General features: G+C 40.9%; 1 protein-coding gene and 1 long non-coding RNA gene across 3 annotated transcripts; one reads left to right on the top strand and one right to left on the bottom strand.

Moving 5' to 3' along the window:
* Nucleotides 1–4,191: 4,191 nt before the first annotated feature.
* On the bottom strand, nucleotides 4,192–9,200 carry LOC128781672 (uncharacterized). Of its 2 annotated transcripts, XR_008428469.1 has the most exons (4): nucleotides 8,216–9,200; nucleotides 8,014–8,123; nucleotides 7,751–7,836; nucleotides 4,192–4,531 (listed from the first exon to the last, which is right to left on the bottom strand). It is a non-coding gene; the product is annotated as an uncharacterized LOC128781672 (long non-coding RNA). The 2 variants fall into 2 exon arrangements; XR_008428456.1 differs by having other exon boundaries at nucleotides 8,014–9,200.
* Nucleotides 9,201–11,195: 1,995 nt separating this feature from the next.
* On the top strand, nucleotides 11,196–14,917 carry MOS (MOS proto-oncogene, serine/threonine kinase). The gene has a single exon (XM_053967677.1). It carries the CDS (start codon nucleotides 12,335–12,337, stop codon nucleotides 13,382–13,384), a length of 1,050 nt encoding a protein of 349 aa, XP_053823652.1. The 5' UTR covers nucleotides 11,196–12,334; the 3' UTR covers nucleotides 13,385–14,917.
* Nucleotides 14,918–17,258: the final 2,341 nt, after the last annotated feature.

Genomic DNA, 17,258 nt, shown 5'->3' with positions numbered 1-17,258 from the left:
AGCTGTTAATCACACTTTCTACACCTGGGTACTTGGTTAGGGACTTTTTGCCCATTGCCAAGATTTAAAGACAGGACTCTTAGGAGTGAAGTAAAAGCATATTGCTTACACCACTTTTACCTAATGCAATATATATTCTATTCCCCAACCCCTAATAACCAAAAGAGGAAAAAAAAAACCTAAAAAAACAACCAACCCTGTGATGCATAAAAGCAAACTAGATTTGCTGTAATTCAACAATAGCATTATTTTCCTTGTCATTTTTGTACAAGGAATTAAAAAATGGAAATCGAGTACATTAGTATCTCTCAAACAATAATGAGAATTGATATAAGGTTTTAAGTGGTTAAACTAAATATACTTCACAGAAACAAAAGTTGCTCCCATTTAAGGAGCTCATGCTCCAGATGTTTTATCAGTAGCTCCTACTGGTTTTTTTAATGCTAGGAGCAATATGCAGGTGTAGTTTTACTATTTTATACATATGTGTATTTAAATTTTATTACTGAAAAATAACATTTTTATAAATGTGTTTGTGTTCCAAAGGCATTAAAATAAGGAAAATACCTTTTGAAATTCTGCAAACTACTCTTAGATTTTGGGTTTAGGAGCACGTTATCTCAAAGTGGGCATTTAGCTCTGCTTCACGACTGCTTCCTCTGGTTTCTGTGAAACAGATTGCTCACTTGCTTACATCTTCAGTTGAATGATTTGTTCAATATTGCTTTTTTTCCATTCACCTTTCTAAAGGAAAGAAAAACACAGATGAACAGAGCACAAGCTGAATGCAACCGAATGTAGCTCTAGTTTACATGAACGACCGTAACGCATCTAAGAAAAACTTGGGTTTATTCTCGATCCTTAACCTGAGATGAAGATAAATGGACTTAATTCCTGCAGTGGGTTATGTCCTGTGTGGAGCCGAGCATCTGCAACTTTCCTTGCAGCAGAGGAAAGCTGTGAGTGCTTGTCATCTCGCAGCTGGCCCAGCAGTGTGACCGGGCAGCGCTGCCCTCCCTGGGCAGCCTCTGGCACACAAATTTCCAGTCTAGAGCCACTTGTTATCGGCCCCAGCTGCTGAAAGACTTCATAAAAACCAAAACCCACAGAGAATTCGCCAACACCCGTTTCTTAGTGCGTAGCCAGAACTCTTACTACTTTCTTCGTGCCTTAGATTCCTGAAAAGGGATTGTCATTTCACTTGGAGTTAGATATACATTTCACTTGAGAAATAGAGACCTCAGACAAGATATTGAACCTCATTCAGTCAGGGTTTCAGTGGGTGGCTGCACCCAGGGTGTTTGCAGCTTAACTAGGATGTAGGGTAACATGGAAGCAGACTGACCCTTTAAGCAATACCAGCACCACCAGAGTGCTTTTGGGCATCGCTTAGGCAGAGTCAATATTGGCCACTATGAAACCATAGTTTTTAAATCCCGTTTTCTTGATTTCCCATGGATTCTTGGTGGGAGGGGGGAGGGCTGGCTGATCAGGCACCACTCTTTGTGCAACTTCTAAACTTCTAATAAGGTTGTTTTGTTGTTTTTTTTTTTTTAAATATATATATTTTTGTGTACTTGTTGCTTGTGCTTTATTTAGTAGTAAATTGTGGAATAGAGTGATTTATTGTTAATTTGGCAGTAGCGGTTTTTAAAAACCATATACTGACTGAAACATGAGCCAGAGCTGATTGCTTTATTAAGCTAATAATGAATGTTAAGAGTACATATTTTCAGGATCATTTGCCTAGTGAGCTAAACTTGTATTATAGGCCAATATTTTTTAAAATAAAGCTTGGTCAACCTCTATGTTACACATATTACAAGATATAGCACTTTCAAAAAGAAAACCTAAACCTTTTAAGAAAATTTCTTACAGGTTATGCTTTTTATTATAAAACCTTTTATTATGATTTGTTTCAAGTGCCATTAGATTACATATATGTAGGCCTTTGGTATAATGCTTTGTGTACAAAATGGTAGACATTGTAATTTTAAACAGGTACATTTTTACAGTGTTTTCTTATCAATTTGCTATATTGCACAGAACCAGTGTGTCTTTCTTAAGGGTTTTACAATGGTTTTTACTAGGTTTACATGTTTCAAACTACACTGTCTTCTACTGCCATTTTGAATACCAGTCAAAAACAATTAGGAGTTTGTCCTCACCGTTTGCAACCTGTCTTCTGGAGTTCTTGATGGTAAACTTTGTCAAAAATATTTAACATGCAGTATTTGATACAGATTTTTTTTTTAATCACATCCTATCATCGCTATGCTGCTGTCTGAAGTTAACTTTGGGCCTGATCCTGCATCTGTAAATGCTATGGGGATCCTGCATCCTTTGTTATGTCTGTGTCATACACTGGTTTAGCAGCGTCTCCTGTATTCTTCTCAGTCTATAGATAAGCCTCTGAAATATATGTACTTATCTGATATGTAGTAAACCATTATAGGCTTAGCTGCCTGTCCTGCTTCCCCCCAGTGTACAGTTTAAACCACAGCTTACTTAGCATCATGCTCAACTTACAAGTAATGCCACAGTAGTTCAAAATGTGTTTGGGTAGTCCCAAAGCTTTTATGCAATAAGGGTGTCTTACTTTTGTTGGAAGGCAGTGTCTTTTGATAACAGTTATCTAGCCCTGGAAGTGACACAGAACTATTGCTAATCATATGTAAACACTTTTCAGTATAAGCTTCAGTGGTACAGTTGAACCAGAGTGAATGTTTATCTCCTCAGAAACACTCCTGCAATATTGTTATATTGGATCATGCTGCTAATGTAACTTGGGATACAACTCCTCTCATGGTGCTACAAACCTCCCTGTCTCATTCAGATGTATTTTTACCCATAGAAAAAAAAGGACTATACTAGACCTATAGTTGTATGATATATTTTTATACTGTGACTTAATTTGTCATTAATGAACTTTGTGCAACACCACAATGTATTCATATGCACTTGCAAAAGTAAAATTTTGGACATGCAAATTTAAACGCTGACAAGCCCAGCTCTTGTTCACAAAAATAGGTGACTGCTAGTTAATGTTAAATGTGGGCTTTTTATATGGTGTGGAGTGAAGAACATACTATATGTTACTAAAAGCCTTAGACAAAAACTGGGAAGAGTATATTGGTGAATGATGTCACACCCAAACCTGACTCAGATTGCTGAAATTATATTTTTAGCTAGTGGAAAAACTGTTTGGACTTGTATGCTAAAATGTTTTTAATGATAAAAGTTTTGAGTCAAAAAAAATAGAGGGAAAGAAAAAAAAAAAAAGAACACAGAAAACCCTGCATTCCAGACTGAATTTGTATATGTTTCTTGCATTTAAAATTGCTATCCTGTGATATGGGAAATTGAGTTGCTTATCATGTATATGTACTTTAAAATGTATTCACAAACTACTGTTGTATTTGTATAAAATATAGACAAAAAGATTGCATATATATTTTTGTGTATAAGCTCTGTAAAATAGCAATCACGTTATGAAGCTGCAGCAGAACTTCATTTTAAACATTCACATCCAAAGAAACAGACTATTTATTGTCCACATACCCTGATTATAAAATATACCTTGCTGCTATTAAACAATAGTGCTGCAGCTTCTTGTGGCCTACAGTGTTATGTTTGCTGTACAAAAATATGTGAACTCCACAAAATATATCAATAAAATTACAGAATGGTTTTAGTTAATGAATAATTTATGCCTGGCATTTCAATAGATAATCTTGATCTGCATGTTTGGGATTGCAGTAAGTAATTACAGAGTCCATCCAATTTTGCTGAGAGTAGTTTGCAAAGTAACTGTCAGTATAATTTATGACTGGTAAAATGTCAGTTTTTCAAAAAATCTTAAGGCATAAATACCTGCATTTCATGATTTCACCAAGGAACAAATTGGATGATGCTACTATGTCTGTGACAAGACAGATCTGAACTGAAGGAAGCAATTGAGTTTGCCATGAAATTGCATTTTGAAAGACTGAGAGACACTGGAAGGTAAGTTTGGGGTATCCATAGTGGGACCATTCCTTTGGGACACATAGGTGATTCCCCATCATTTCAGATTGGTGCAAGTCTCGTACATCGTTTGTTGTAGTTTGCAGGACACACTTCAAGGGCATGGCATGTGCTAGACACAGTGTGTGGGATGTCTCTCTGCAGTATTTCCAGGAGAAACTCAGTTGATCCCATAGATGATCCTGTAGATGTCTGTCTGGCCATGGCACTGGCTTCTGAAGAAGCCAGGCTAATGCTTGGGGAAGAGGTGCCTCACAGCCAGACAAGCAGCCTGCACACAACTGCAGAAAGTTACATTTTGCTCATTCCACACAGGTGTTCCCTAGCATAGACTGTTTGCCAGGAAAGTAAAAGATAAGCGTTTCACATTTCTTTGCTTTTTCATCTTTTTCATTTCATTTTTAATTGCTGGGAACATACTTTGTTAACATCTTCAGCGCTGTCTGGGTTTCCCTTTTGCGTTCCTCTCCTTTCCTGCTCAGATCTTGGCTTTTTAGGTTCCTTGCTGTAACCAAGTTGGAGAGAAATGATTGTTAGAGAGAGTTGGTGGCTTTTGCCTTCTCCACATGCAGACGTCTTTCCTTTCTTGTGATTCCTACCCCATTCTTCTGAGCTGACTTATCACTTCTGTGCCACAGTTTCTAACTTGTTTGAGAGGGTTGGCCTTGTTATATTGAGTCAAAAGCTCAACACATGCTCTATGATATGAAACACTCTGCAAAGCAATTTATAACCATGCACAAACACATTGCCCCCACCCCCACCCCCTCAAGAGAAAACCACCCCATTTACTGTGTTGCTGTCCTAGCTGGTGTCACCCACTGTTACTGATTTAGTATGTCCTCCTTCCAAGCAGACTGCCTCTAGAAATTCCATCAGTCTCTGCAATAATAGGAATGGGATTGCACAGACGACATCTGTGTGTTATAGAGAGATCTCTTGATGCAGTCCCTCCAGAATTTCCTTGTTAAATTCAGAGGCACAGACATCTTCCCTTCTCTCTCTCCTGTAACTGCCTCTTTCCAAAACTTGCATAGGAAAGTACAGAAAAATGGTTCTGTAGTATCCTCTATAGCTGCTCTTGCTGCCCTCCAGGAGTGGAAGAGGAAGGCAATTCACTTTCCCTCATTCTTTACACCTTCTTTTCCTTTTTACATACAAGCATGTCCTAGGATGAAAATGGGTTTTTTTACAGAGAAATCCAGAACTTACGCAAAGCTACTGCTGGATGAGCAAGAACTGAGCAGCTACATGCTGTTGGTTTCCCAGCTTTGTAAATCAAAACATTCTAGAAAATCGGATAGAAATTAAGTTTTCCAAAGTGGCAGCTGCTGTAGTTGGCACAGCATGTATTGGCGATCATGAACAGGCAGCAAGTGGGACAGCAAGATAAACTCTGTTACAAAATCTAGTCTGTACTTAATAGTTCGAGAAGTATTTTGGAAGATTAACTGGTGCTTATCAGTGTAAGCTGGGGCCTTTAGCAAATAAACAGCAACACTGTATTTCTGTTTTGAACAACACTGGAGATAATGCTGTTTCAAATGACAGACCCCAGCAGTAGTGTGAAGTTTCCAGTTCCTGCTCATATGCTATATCCCAGGTAATTCAGTATGAACTTTCTCTACTCCTAATAAAGATGTAACAGTTTGCCTGGTATTTTTATCTTTCTATACATTTATTTATTTATTTGTTTGTTTGTTTATTGGTCTGCATGTCCTCAAGTAATTAATATTTTCAGAGAAATAAGTATTTGTAAAAAATATAATGAACAATTCTGTTCTTCATTGTCATTGTTATCACTCAACCTTTTTTCATTTGGGGATATTTGTATCACAAGATGACCAGCTACAAAGCTAGTTTGCCTCAGAGGGGACTGAAGAGACATCAGCTGCCAGCTGAGCTCTCTGAAAACAGGCCTATGGTAATGCCTGCTGTGGCTGAGCTGGAAATCATTTGAATTGATCCCTTGATATTTTACCCGTGGGGCTGATTTTCACTGTTGCACTGAACTGCCACGTACAAAGAAGAATGGTTTAGTGTCACTTTCATATGTCAGATCTCTGCTGATGTGTGTTAATTAGTGCAGAAAACCCGAAGAGTCACAGTTCCTAAAAGTCAGTACATTGCTTAAACTCAGGTGAATCTTTTGTGTGCACACATATGTGTGCATGCATGTATGCATGGGAAAGTAATCCAAGCTGGAAAAGCTGATAAATTAGTTTTAGTTGCTTTTTTTTTTTTTTCATTTTGGTTTCCTCCAAAATGTTTAAGTGCAAAGTGTTTGTGTTTTACAAATCCAAAGTGAATCATATCGTTTATTAAGGTATCCCCAAATTAACACAGTGTGTGGTTTCCCAGGCAAGCTGGCAGAGCTTCTTCAACTAATTGATTAATCTATGCGAGACAGCAGTTTATCTAAAGGGTGCACAGACTCCAGTGAGGAAGGTGTTTGTCAGCTGTCCTTGTGTAGTCCTAGATACAATTTCAGCAGAAAAGCTCTATAGGCTGTTCCTCTGAAATTAGGCTCAACTCTGGCTTACTGGCTTTTGTGTTAAATTGTTACACACATGGTTAAATGTTACACCATGGGTAAATCCTTAAAAGTTCCTTCACAAGTACTTAACATTGAAAATAAAATACGGGCTTTGTATGGTTTAGGAGTATACCATAAGTAAGCAACATCTGAGCTGTAACATAAGACTATCAAATATCAAATATTCATGACAAATAAGCACAGACTAAAGTCCCAAACTTTCTGAAGCCTCACCTGAGAATTGTCGCCTTTTATTTTATCAGTGTTTGACTTCTTATACCAGTGCAGGGTTGCCCCATAGTTTATATGCTCTGTTCAGCTTGGGCTGAATTCAGCAGTATTTTTAGAAGTTAGTTCTGCTTACTACTGAAAGCCTTGCAATAATGTACTTGAATTGTATGATCCATTTTAATGTTGGGCTTAAAACCTTTCAACTTAAGGCAACCTCTGAGAATTTGCTGTGCCCCACCAGAATACCCAGGCCATCACTTCAGAGCCACCAAATTTAGCTGATTCTCTTGTCTGTTCCCCTCTACAACACTCCAAAGAGGTGGTGTTTGCAGAAAGCCACCACATTTGCTATGGCAGTGTATTTAATAAACATCACAGAGCTGGGTGTGATCTGTGCTAATGGGATTGTGCAAGCTGCTGGGACAGACTCATCCCTTTAGGCACCAGTTTAGGCAGCAGCATTAAATCCATGTACCTGGCAAAGCAGCAGCCTCCCAGCACTAGACTTAGCACTAATGTTACCCCCCTGGGTCCTTTGCTGTACATGATTAATTTTGCTCGTTAAGCATTGAAGCTGTTTCCTAGTCCTTAAGCTACACGTCTTAAATTCCACCACTATATTTGGCATCTCCCTGTGACCCAGCAAAGTCAGCTTTGCTTCAGGGGCAAGACTGCAAAATCAGTCTAGGACAATTTGGCTGAAAATACTGCATAAGGTGCCTGCCACATGACAGCAGTCAACCTGCCAGGATAGTTATCAGTCTTTGCATAGCTAGAAAATACTGCTGAGGGTGAGAGCCTGTAATTTACATTTCATTGTCTTTATCCCTAAATTTGGATTCTTTTAGCATGTCACAAGGTGCTTTTTTGAAATTTTGGTATTAATCTACAGCAGCAGGTCTCAAATTGTTATCCCTTGGTCACTGAGCTCCCTGTAAATTAGCTGTGAAATCTCACCTGCCTTTCCAGTGCCTCCAGTTAAAACCTCAGTATGTTCAGGTAAGGCAAGCCATTGCTTCATGCTCTTGAACACATGGAGTAACCTTAGTGTGAGGGGAAAAAAGCATCAAACAGCTGTTTGGCAATGTGTGTTTGAAACTCGATCTTATTATTTATAAACTAGGGTTTAACCTTTTAAAATGTTTATTATTATTATGTCTCAGCAGTAAAACAGCATCACAGTTCTTGCAGATGTATTTTTTCCTTGCATTTGGGTTTACCTTTCACTGCTTTAATGAAAACTTGCTTCTGTTTGCGGTTCCAAGGTGTCATTTGTCTCACCAAAACAGCCAAACTCTGAAACATGAACTGGATTCTTTTCTGGCTTGTTCTTATAGGAAGAAAAAAAAAAAATTGTTAATCAGTGCCTATCTGCAGAGCAAGCCTCTGTAGGGACTGGCTCCACACAATGCTATCACTTACACCTGTGCAATTGATCATATCAGAATTCCTTTCAGGCAACTCTGAATATCATTTGAGATCTGTGAGGTGTGGCGGGAAGCAACACTTGGACTATGAAACTCTGTGAGGAGCATGTAGGTTCATCATCAAATCCTAAACTGAGATCAGAGTGACTAACAGTAGAAGAAAAAAGAAAACTCTTGGTTACAAACAGAGAAGAAAACCTCTCAGAAGTCACTAAACCACAGGCTATGGAACTGTCTTGCTTTGAGTAGGACTGTAATTTAAGTACTGAAGAGCTACATTTGGCTCCTTTAGCAAGGTTACAAAGTAACCTAGTAGAAACACAATGCTACCTCTGTATTGTGAGGCAGTTCTTAGAAGCCTCTGGATAGCCAAGCCTTCAAGGGATTGTTACATAGTACAACAACCAAATGTACAAATAAAGTAATCCTTGAGGAGAAGTATATAACTATACACTCCTAAACTCTCTGTAGTCAGTTCCAATCCCCAGCCCTGTCCTTCTCCTGTTTTAGACAAAACTGGCTATTAACCACAAGAGTGATGCACCTTAATAAAAACAAAACTGGTGTGTGGTACATGCCCCGTGTTGTGCTGGGTTACATCCATGCCAGCCCTTTAAGGCCCTTGGTATTGGGGCTGACTTCTCCTGTCCAGTGACCAAACAAACAGCAGTAGTAACTAAGAACAGTGGCAAACAAAGAGTTTCTATATTCCTGATATGCAAGTGAAATATGAATGGGGGAACCAAGCGATATTCTGTATTCCTTCTCATCCAGAAGCACAGACTAGGTTGGGCAGCTGGTGCAGCACTGGATGCACAGGTATGTTTTACTTGCAGAAATAAAACACAAGCTTGGAACAAACCCATTGCTGCTGCAGTTTACTGTAACTGAAATATTGGAGCCCGTGGGACACAGACTGTGTGCTTCCCTCCTGTCACTTGCAAAAGCTCCTATTGCTTTCTGTACTGATGACTTCTGGCTCCTACAGCTTCCTTTTCCCTCATGGAAAAGGCAGTGCAATGGGAGCAGTGTGGTTGGAGGCTGCTGAGGGTTGCCCTGGGGAAGGGTGGCTGGGAGGGAAGGGCAGCATGTCCCCAGCAGCCCTGCTCTCCTCTGCAGGTGGCTCCCCAGCTTCACTGGGAGCTTACTCCCCCAGCCTGTGGTAAAGCCAGAGCTAAACGGGGCTGTGAAACTTAGCACGGACATCCCACAGCGATTGTGGCTCCTGGGAAGTCACTGGGCCAAATCATCAATGGATTACAACAAAATAATGTTCATTAAAGAATAAAAGCCTGCTTGCATTTAGATCAGATTTAATCGTGTTCACACTGAAAGACTCTGGCTGTTCCATGCCTTTGGTCCTCAGCTGTAAGATCGAGGCAGGACATTAAGGTACGTTGAAGCACTCTACATCCCAAAGAATGCCCCTCTTCCTGTTCAAAAATTCAGTATATTCCCCAAGAACAATGCAACAATGTCTACAATGGCAGGGCAAAACAGAAGGATTTCTGACAGAAAAGTGTAACAAGAAAATTACCTGAAACAGTAGCTAAAGGACAGCTGACAGATGTGGACATGGAGTTTGGAACTAATAATGTGGAAGGTCTGATATAGCCTTTCAAATGCAATTTCGATCAAAGAAAATTGGAAACAGCCCTAATCCTATCTGTTTTATGAACATAGATTTTATTGCTGTTTCATAGCATTCACAATCATCAGAAAGGCTGCTATAATTGTCAGCTTAACAGCTCTATGCTCAGTCTTTTCACCCACACATCCTTCTACCTGTGCCTCTCCACACTCAGCTTTCCCTTTGAACTTCACTGCCACCATAACCTGGTGAAATGGCTTGGAGAATTCAGAGCAGAAATGTCTTTTTGGTGCTTTTATGTGCTGTATGGCACAGAAGCCCGCTGAAGAATTGGAGCCCTACTAGCACTCAGAAAACAGGCATAAAAATATTTTCTCCCTCTTATGTAGCTTCATCCACTTTCTGCAGCTTTTAATTTCCACCACAACTCAGCTGCCTAGAAGACATTCTCTGCAAAGATTAGAAATGAAGACTTCTACATAACAGGCTTAACATCGAAGTGCTGCTTAAGAAAGGAAAGTTAATACCTGTTGTGTCCATGGCTTATTTCACTGCATATTTAAAACTACACTAAGATCCTCTGGTCCTCCCCCACCCCCAAAACATCCCTGTGTAAGTTATGATGAGCCAGAGAAATGCCCCGAAGAGGGGGTAGCAATAGGATATTACTTGGCTGGCTCATGCTGTACAGCGGAAAGCTCATGGGGTGTGGTAGCACCTGACGGGTCCAGGGGCCTCTTGCACTGCCACAGTCCCTTCTGGGAGGGGCCAGGGAAGAGGAGCCTTGTGTTGTCAGGCAGCCCCATCTGCAGGAACTGTCCCACCCACGGCCCTTGGAGGTCTCTTGGCATCCCTTATTCTTTGAACTCTCAGTTGTTAACAAGTCCTATTAGCACCTATTTATCTAGATCTTCCCCAGCCTGTTCCATACTGCCAGATGATAACCCAAATTCTCCATTCCCACTCATCTGTGGTCCAAGTTTGTTCCCCTGTGAACTGCTGCAGCAAATTTATCCTGATTGTCCTAAATCTCAGTACTAGGGAAGATCTCCTTCACAGAGGAGTGACGTCTTTGAGACCCCCTAGTCCAGCTGATCTAGAGTTCAGGGACGGGCAGGAGATCACTTTGGGATATCAGATTTGTGTGTTAGGGTGAAAAACTGAACCCATCTCAAGGAGGAGAACACTCCAGTTCTGCTTGCACATGGTCTGGGCACCCTCTCAGAGGCCTGTGGTCTACATTATACACATCCAGATTAAAAAAAAAAAAAAAAACAAAAACAACAAAAAAAAAAAAAAAAAAAAAAAAAAAAAAAAAAAAAAAAAAAAAAACAAAAAAAAAAACCAAGAAAACCCACAAACCAATAAAAATTAAAAGAAAACACCAGGACTGCCTGCAGAGTCAGTGCTGCCCAGAGATAAACCCTGGAGAAAGAGGCACTGCCAGTCTGAAGTCCCATGGCAGAATCTGTACTGAAAAGTCTGATATCCAGAGGAAGGTTCTGAAGAGTGAGGAGGTAAGAAATGGCTCCCAAGTTTTCCAAGATACTTGTCAACATGTACAGAAAGGTACTGGAATATTCAAAAATCCTTGACTGTATAGGTCCCATAAGGGTGCTCTGCTATCTGGGCAGTACTGCTGGTACCAAACACTATGGCAGTTAGCATGAGCACTGCAAATATGTGAGAGGGTCAAAATTCAAAAGAGCCCTTTAAAAACCACATGAACCATTAACAGAAAAGTATGTTTCTTTGATTTCTACCAGAACAACTCTGTAAATTCAGCAATAATTTTTCTAAGAATGATCCAGAAATAAAATACACACCTGTAGTACTGCATGGGGTGTGATGGGGAAATAACCAATTACTTATGTGCAATTCTAGTTATTGTATCCAAAGGATGATACAATACAATAATTTGTCTTTATGCTGCTATTAAAGTTGCAGTACTGAATGGGCAAAGCTGAGCACCCAAACCAGTCCCCTTGCCCCCTCATGTTTAAGTGGTGGGGTCCTACAAACACAATTTTATATTTATGCCTGCCATAGCATCATCAAACGTTAGCACTCACCACTGCAGCTGCTTCCACTGAGAAAGACTTTGAGCTGTTTAATGCACCTGATGCTGATCATTCCTGCCTGGAGCCGTGGTGAAATACATTCACCAGTCACTGCTTTATTTACTCCTGGGGCATTTTGCTAGAGGCATTCAATGGGCAGAGCATATTTATTTTTCTTTTGAGATTAGAAATTATGTGAAATACTTATGCATTAATAATTTTTTAGCTTTAAAATCCCTTTGCCTTGACTTTCTAGAGATTTGCTTCAGGGCTGGAGAAGGATGTTTCCAGGTGAACCTGATTTGGTTCTGACAGTTGTGACAGATGCAGTTCATTTGGGGGAGGGAGGGAAAATGGTGAAGGGAGGATAAAAGGCTTTGGAAGCTGGTTTTGAGTCCTTTCTGTCAGGGAAGCTTTCTAGTCTTCTGTCTTAGTAGCTGCCTGTTGTTTTCTCCTTCATATTATGCCATCACCTATTCCTCTTAATTGTTTTCTTTCTTTCGAGTATTCCCCCTCTGTGAATTTGCGCCCCTGCAGCAGCCCTTTAGTTATCCCTGGCAAAGAGAGCAAAAGCTTTCTGGGGGGAGCTTCTTTAGCCAGGACTCGTCGCTTGCCCTCACGCTTGTCCTGGTGCTCCATTGACTGGGAGCAGCTCTGCCTCCTGCAGCCCTTAGGATCTGGGGGCTTTGGCTCTGTCTACAAAGCCACCTACCATGGTGCAACGGTGGCTGTGAAGCAGGTGAAGAAGAGCAGCAAAAACCGGCTGGCGTCGCGGCAGAGCTTCTGGGCTGAGCTGAACGTGGCCCAGCTCCAACACGATAATGTGGTACGTGTGGTGGCTGCCAGCACCTGTGCCCCAGCCAGCGACAACAGCCTGGGCACCATCATCATGGAGTATGTGGGTAACATCACTCTGCACCATGTCATTTATGGCACTGGGGATGCATGGAGACAGGGGGAGGATGATGAAGAAGGATGTGGAAGGAAGGCCCTGAGCATGGGAGAGACTGTGTGCTACTCTTGTGACATCATGACAGGCTTAGCCTTTCTGCACTCACAGGACATTGTGCACTTGGACCTGAAGCCTGCAAATGTTTTCATCACTGAGCAGGGAGTGTGCAAGATTGGAGACTTTGGGTGCTCCCAGAAACTGGAGAAGGGCTCGTCCCAGAGCGCCCATGTTTGCCAGCAAGGGGGCACGTACACACACCGTGCCCCTGAGCTCCTCAAGGGGGAGAGGGTCACTGCCAAAGCAGACATCTACTCATTTGCCATCACCCTCTGGCAGATGGTCACACGGGAGCAGCCGTACCTGGGCGAGCGGCAGCACGTGCTCTACGCCGTGGTCGCCTACAACTTGCGCCCTTCCCTGGCTGCTGAGGAGTTCCGGGAGTCACCAGTGGGCCAGACACTGCACAGCATCATCAGCTGCTGCTGGAAGGCCAATGCAGAGGAGCGCCTGCGTGCAGACCAGCTGCTTCCCAGCCTCAGGGCCCTCAAGCAGAGCCTCTAGGAAAACTCAGGACTCCTTATATTCCTTCTGTTGACTTTTCTTTCCCTCTACCCTTCCTCTGAACATAATTCATTTAGCCTCTGTGTGATCTGAAGGCTTTGTTGCTGTTTTTTATACTTGAAAAAAAAAAAAAGCCCCAAACTCTTTTGGTATAAGAATATTATAAATAAAGAGATTTAATGAAACTGTGGGGTTTTACCCTGGAAGGGGATAGTGGCAAAGATGATGTTAGCAGACACGATTTTTTCTGGTTGATGTGTTATGTGCTGCCTTGCTCACTAGGAAATGTGATGTGCAGAAAAATTGTTGGTTGTAAGTAAGTGAAGTACAAACAAGGGTCTGCTTTTGGAAGGTTCTTTATACATAATACCTTTTAGTATTTTTAAAATGTCAAATATGAGTAGTTCTTGACACCAGCTAGGGTAGTGCATTTGAGCTTTTCCTGTTCATTTACCAAGGAATGAGTATGTATTACAAATCAGTGAATGCAGAAAAAAAAAAATACAGTGTCAGTGGTCTATTTAACTTGTTCTTAGATATACTTAATTCCAATAAGTATGCTGCTTCTGATATGGAAAATGTGAACTACTCACATACCCCTTGAATTAAAGAACCTTTTTGTCAGTCTAAGGCTACTAAGAGTAAGAAGTTGCATTAACAACCTGTCCTTTTTATAAGATTTCCCTGCTACCAGTTGTGTCAGTAGCAGCTTGCTAGTTGGAGCACTGTAAATTTTGAAGCATTATAAGAAGATTTTGTGCAGAATAGAGTTTAAAAAAAGGGGACAAAAGAATGGTAAAGTGAGGATTATTTTGCTTTATAATGCATGGCTCAATATTGGACAAGATACTGGAAGTACTGAAAAGGAAGTTTGCTTACAGTAGTAATAATGTTCCTCTGCTGGTGCTCAAAGCATACACTATTGAACTATCCTGTGCACTGCTTATGTCTTATCTGCTATCTTTCCTAATCTGGTTGTAGTGTGTCTGGGAAAGGAAGTGCTGTAGGCAACACTGAAGACAAAAAGCTCTGATCCCTGACTTATCAGAACTGATAATTGTACATCTGCACCCTTATCTGGAGCTGCCTGCTGTAGCTGATATTACCATTCTGCTCAAAGCCTCTGGTTCTTTTTAAGACAGGAGAAAGAGTGATGTTTCAGTCAAACTGTTTTTCTTCTTTACCCTTCCTCCCCCTTGCTCCATTCTGGGGGAAAAAAAAAACAGAACTCCCAAAGGAATTGAGCCAGTTTCCTGATTTCTGACACACATCTGTTCTTAGCTCTGTGAAATCCTGGAAATGAGCAACTATGTGAATTTGAGATGATTCTGTAGGTCTTTATGGTATTTGGGTTGGTAATTGAAATTAATGGTTTATAAAGCATATCTAAGCTTAACTATTTCTTGGTCTTCTGTCCCCCTTAAGTGGAAATAGAAAATGCTGGCTGGAATAAAAAACCCTGAAGTAAATTCTGGAAAAAGTTTCCTGTGTTTCTCTGTCAAAATAATTATGCTATAGAACCAGAACCCTTTTTTTTTTTCTGTGAGTGTTGTATAACTTATTTAATAAAGAAGTTGTTTCATAGAAGTTATCATAATAAATCAGCTACCTTTTGAAATGATTAGCTGAGGGCATGCAAGATAAAATTTTAGATAAAGCCACTAACGTGCCTCACCTTAACATCAAGCAATAAAAATGTTTCTGCAGCTTTCAAAAGAATAAAAAAATGGAATTAATTTTTTTAGTAGTTCCTAAATGCTTGTGTTGTATTCTTTTTGTGAGTCTAGGAAGCTTGCTGCTTATACTGCTAGAAACCTGTGATTTTTTTGCTTAATGATACTTTAGCATCAATGAGTGCTACTTGAGCCTCTGTGAAAAATCAAGCACCCTTCAAATTCTCTGTTGTACTTGACAGAAGGATACTGAATGGCCAAGGTCTACTCTTGAAGTATAATCAGCCCTGCAGATGTTTCTGTCAATTTTATGGAGTTCTCTTTTGGTAGTGTGAGAGAGAACTCTGCACAGCACTCAGGATGTAGGCACACCAAACTCTGCTGCCATAATGATGGTCTCTTTTTTTATTAACTTCAAAGGTCTGTTTTGTTTTTTGATTGCTAATGAGCTCTGAGTTAATACTAATCAAGAAATATTTCAAGCCTAACAGCTCAGAATCCTTGGTTCTAAGCGGTGATGGTAAGTTTGCCTGTTCATCTCACTTCACACCAATATACCTTGAATTTCTTTCTGCCAGTTTGTAGTTGGCCCTTGCAATTAAATAACTCCACCATCAGCAATTTTATCTTCTGGCTTCCCCTCTTGTACTTCATTTCTGGATGTGCTGGGCATCAGAGGATCCCCTGAAACACCAGTGGGCACTTTCTTCTCCTGAGAGAACTGACAGTTTTACCCCCTGTGCCTATCTTTTGGCTTGTCCGGCCCGAGGTTTTCTCTCCTAAATGTGACTGCTTAGTACCTTTCAAAAGTTTGTAGTGAAGGATTTTTCAAATACCTTTGGAAACCCTAAGGGAATATATCAATCAGTGCCTTATCAACAAGCTGTCAGTGCTGTTAAAGAGTTCCAATACAATCCAACACAACTGTGAAGTGCAATTCTTCCAATGAAAGCAATATCAGCTTCTTCTAAACCAATCATGTCTATGTATCTGTTATTTCCTTTAATATAGAATCTCCTAATGTATCTTGTACAGATGTCACTCATGTAATTAGGAAATTTATTTTTCAAAGACTTCCCTGGAATGTGATCCTGGAGAGAAGAAGGGCCAAGAACACCTAGTTGATTTTCAAGGATTGCCTTTTCCAAGCTCAATATTGGTCCATCCCCATGAGCAGGAAATCAGGTAAAGGTGATAGGATGCCTCCAAGGATAAACAAGCAGCTCCCGATTAAACTCAAGCATAAATAATAAATATGCAAGAGTTGAGAGACCAGTGTGGGGTCTGAAGCAAAGAAGATTTACTATTGGTACAGAAGGATCAGGTTAGGGAGCACTGAAACAAACAAGGCATAGGAAAGCTCATAGGCTCTGATGGGATCCATTCACAAATGCTGATTGAGCTTGCCAATGTCATTGCTAGGCAACTCTTGGCTGTCTTTGGAAGGTCATGGTGCTCAGGAGAGAATTCCGAGGTCTGAAAGAAAACAAATGTAACAACTCCTGTCTGCAAGGTGGCCAAGAAGGAGATCTGGAAAACTTACGGTCAACCTCATCTAAATCCCTGGAAAATTGGTGGAACAAATAACTCTGGAAATCAGTGCCAAACATATGAAGGACAAAAAGTGATTGGGAGTAGTCATCAGGGATTTATGAAGAGGAAATCATGCTTGACCAACTTAATTGCCTTTTGCCATGAGATTACTGGCTGCTGGAGGGCAGTGGTGGTTGCTCATCTAGACCGTAGGGAGGTTTTTAGCACTGTTTGCCATTATATCCTCACAGAGATACTGATGAAGTACTGACTAAATAGTGGAAACTGAAAATTAGCTGAGCTACTGGGCTCAAAGGGTTGTGATCAGTGACATGAAGTCCAGTGGGAGACCAGTCATTAGTGGTGTATCCCAGAGATTGGTACTGGGCCCAGTGCAGGCTAACACCTGTATTAAAGGCTTGGATGAGGGGATGGAGCATGCTCTGCAAGTTTGCAGGTGATACAGAACTGGACAGTCAATATCTTGGATGGTTGTGCTGGTGTTAGAGACATTACCAAGCTGGAGAAATCTGCTGATGGCAACCAGTGCAGGGAGCTGCAGCGTCTGGCCCGTGCACCAGGACGCACCCGGGGCCAAGCGGGCGGGAAGGAGTTTTGCAGGAAGGACCTGGAGCTGCTGGCAAACACCAAGTTGAACATGAGCGAGC

This window comes from Vidua chalybeata, chromosome 1 (assembly GCF_026979565.1).
Source record: "Vidua chalybeata isolate OUT-0048 chromosome 1, bVidCha1 merged haplotype, whole genome shotgun sequence".
Classification (NCBI taxonomy): domain Eukaryota; kingdom Metazoa; phylum Chordata; class Aves; order Passeriformes; family Viduidae; genus Vidua; species Vidua chalybeata.
Note: the sequence above shows the minus strand (reverse complement) of the source record. Positions and strands in the feature narration are given on the sequence as shown.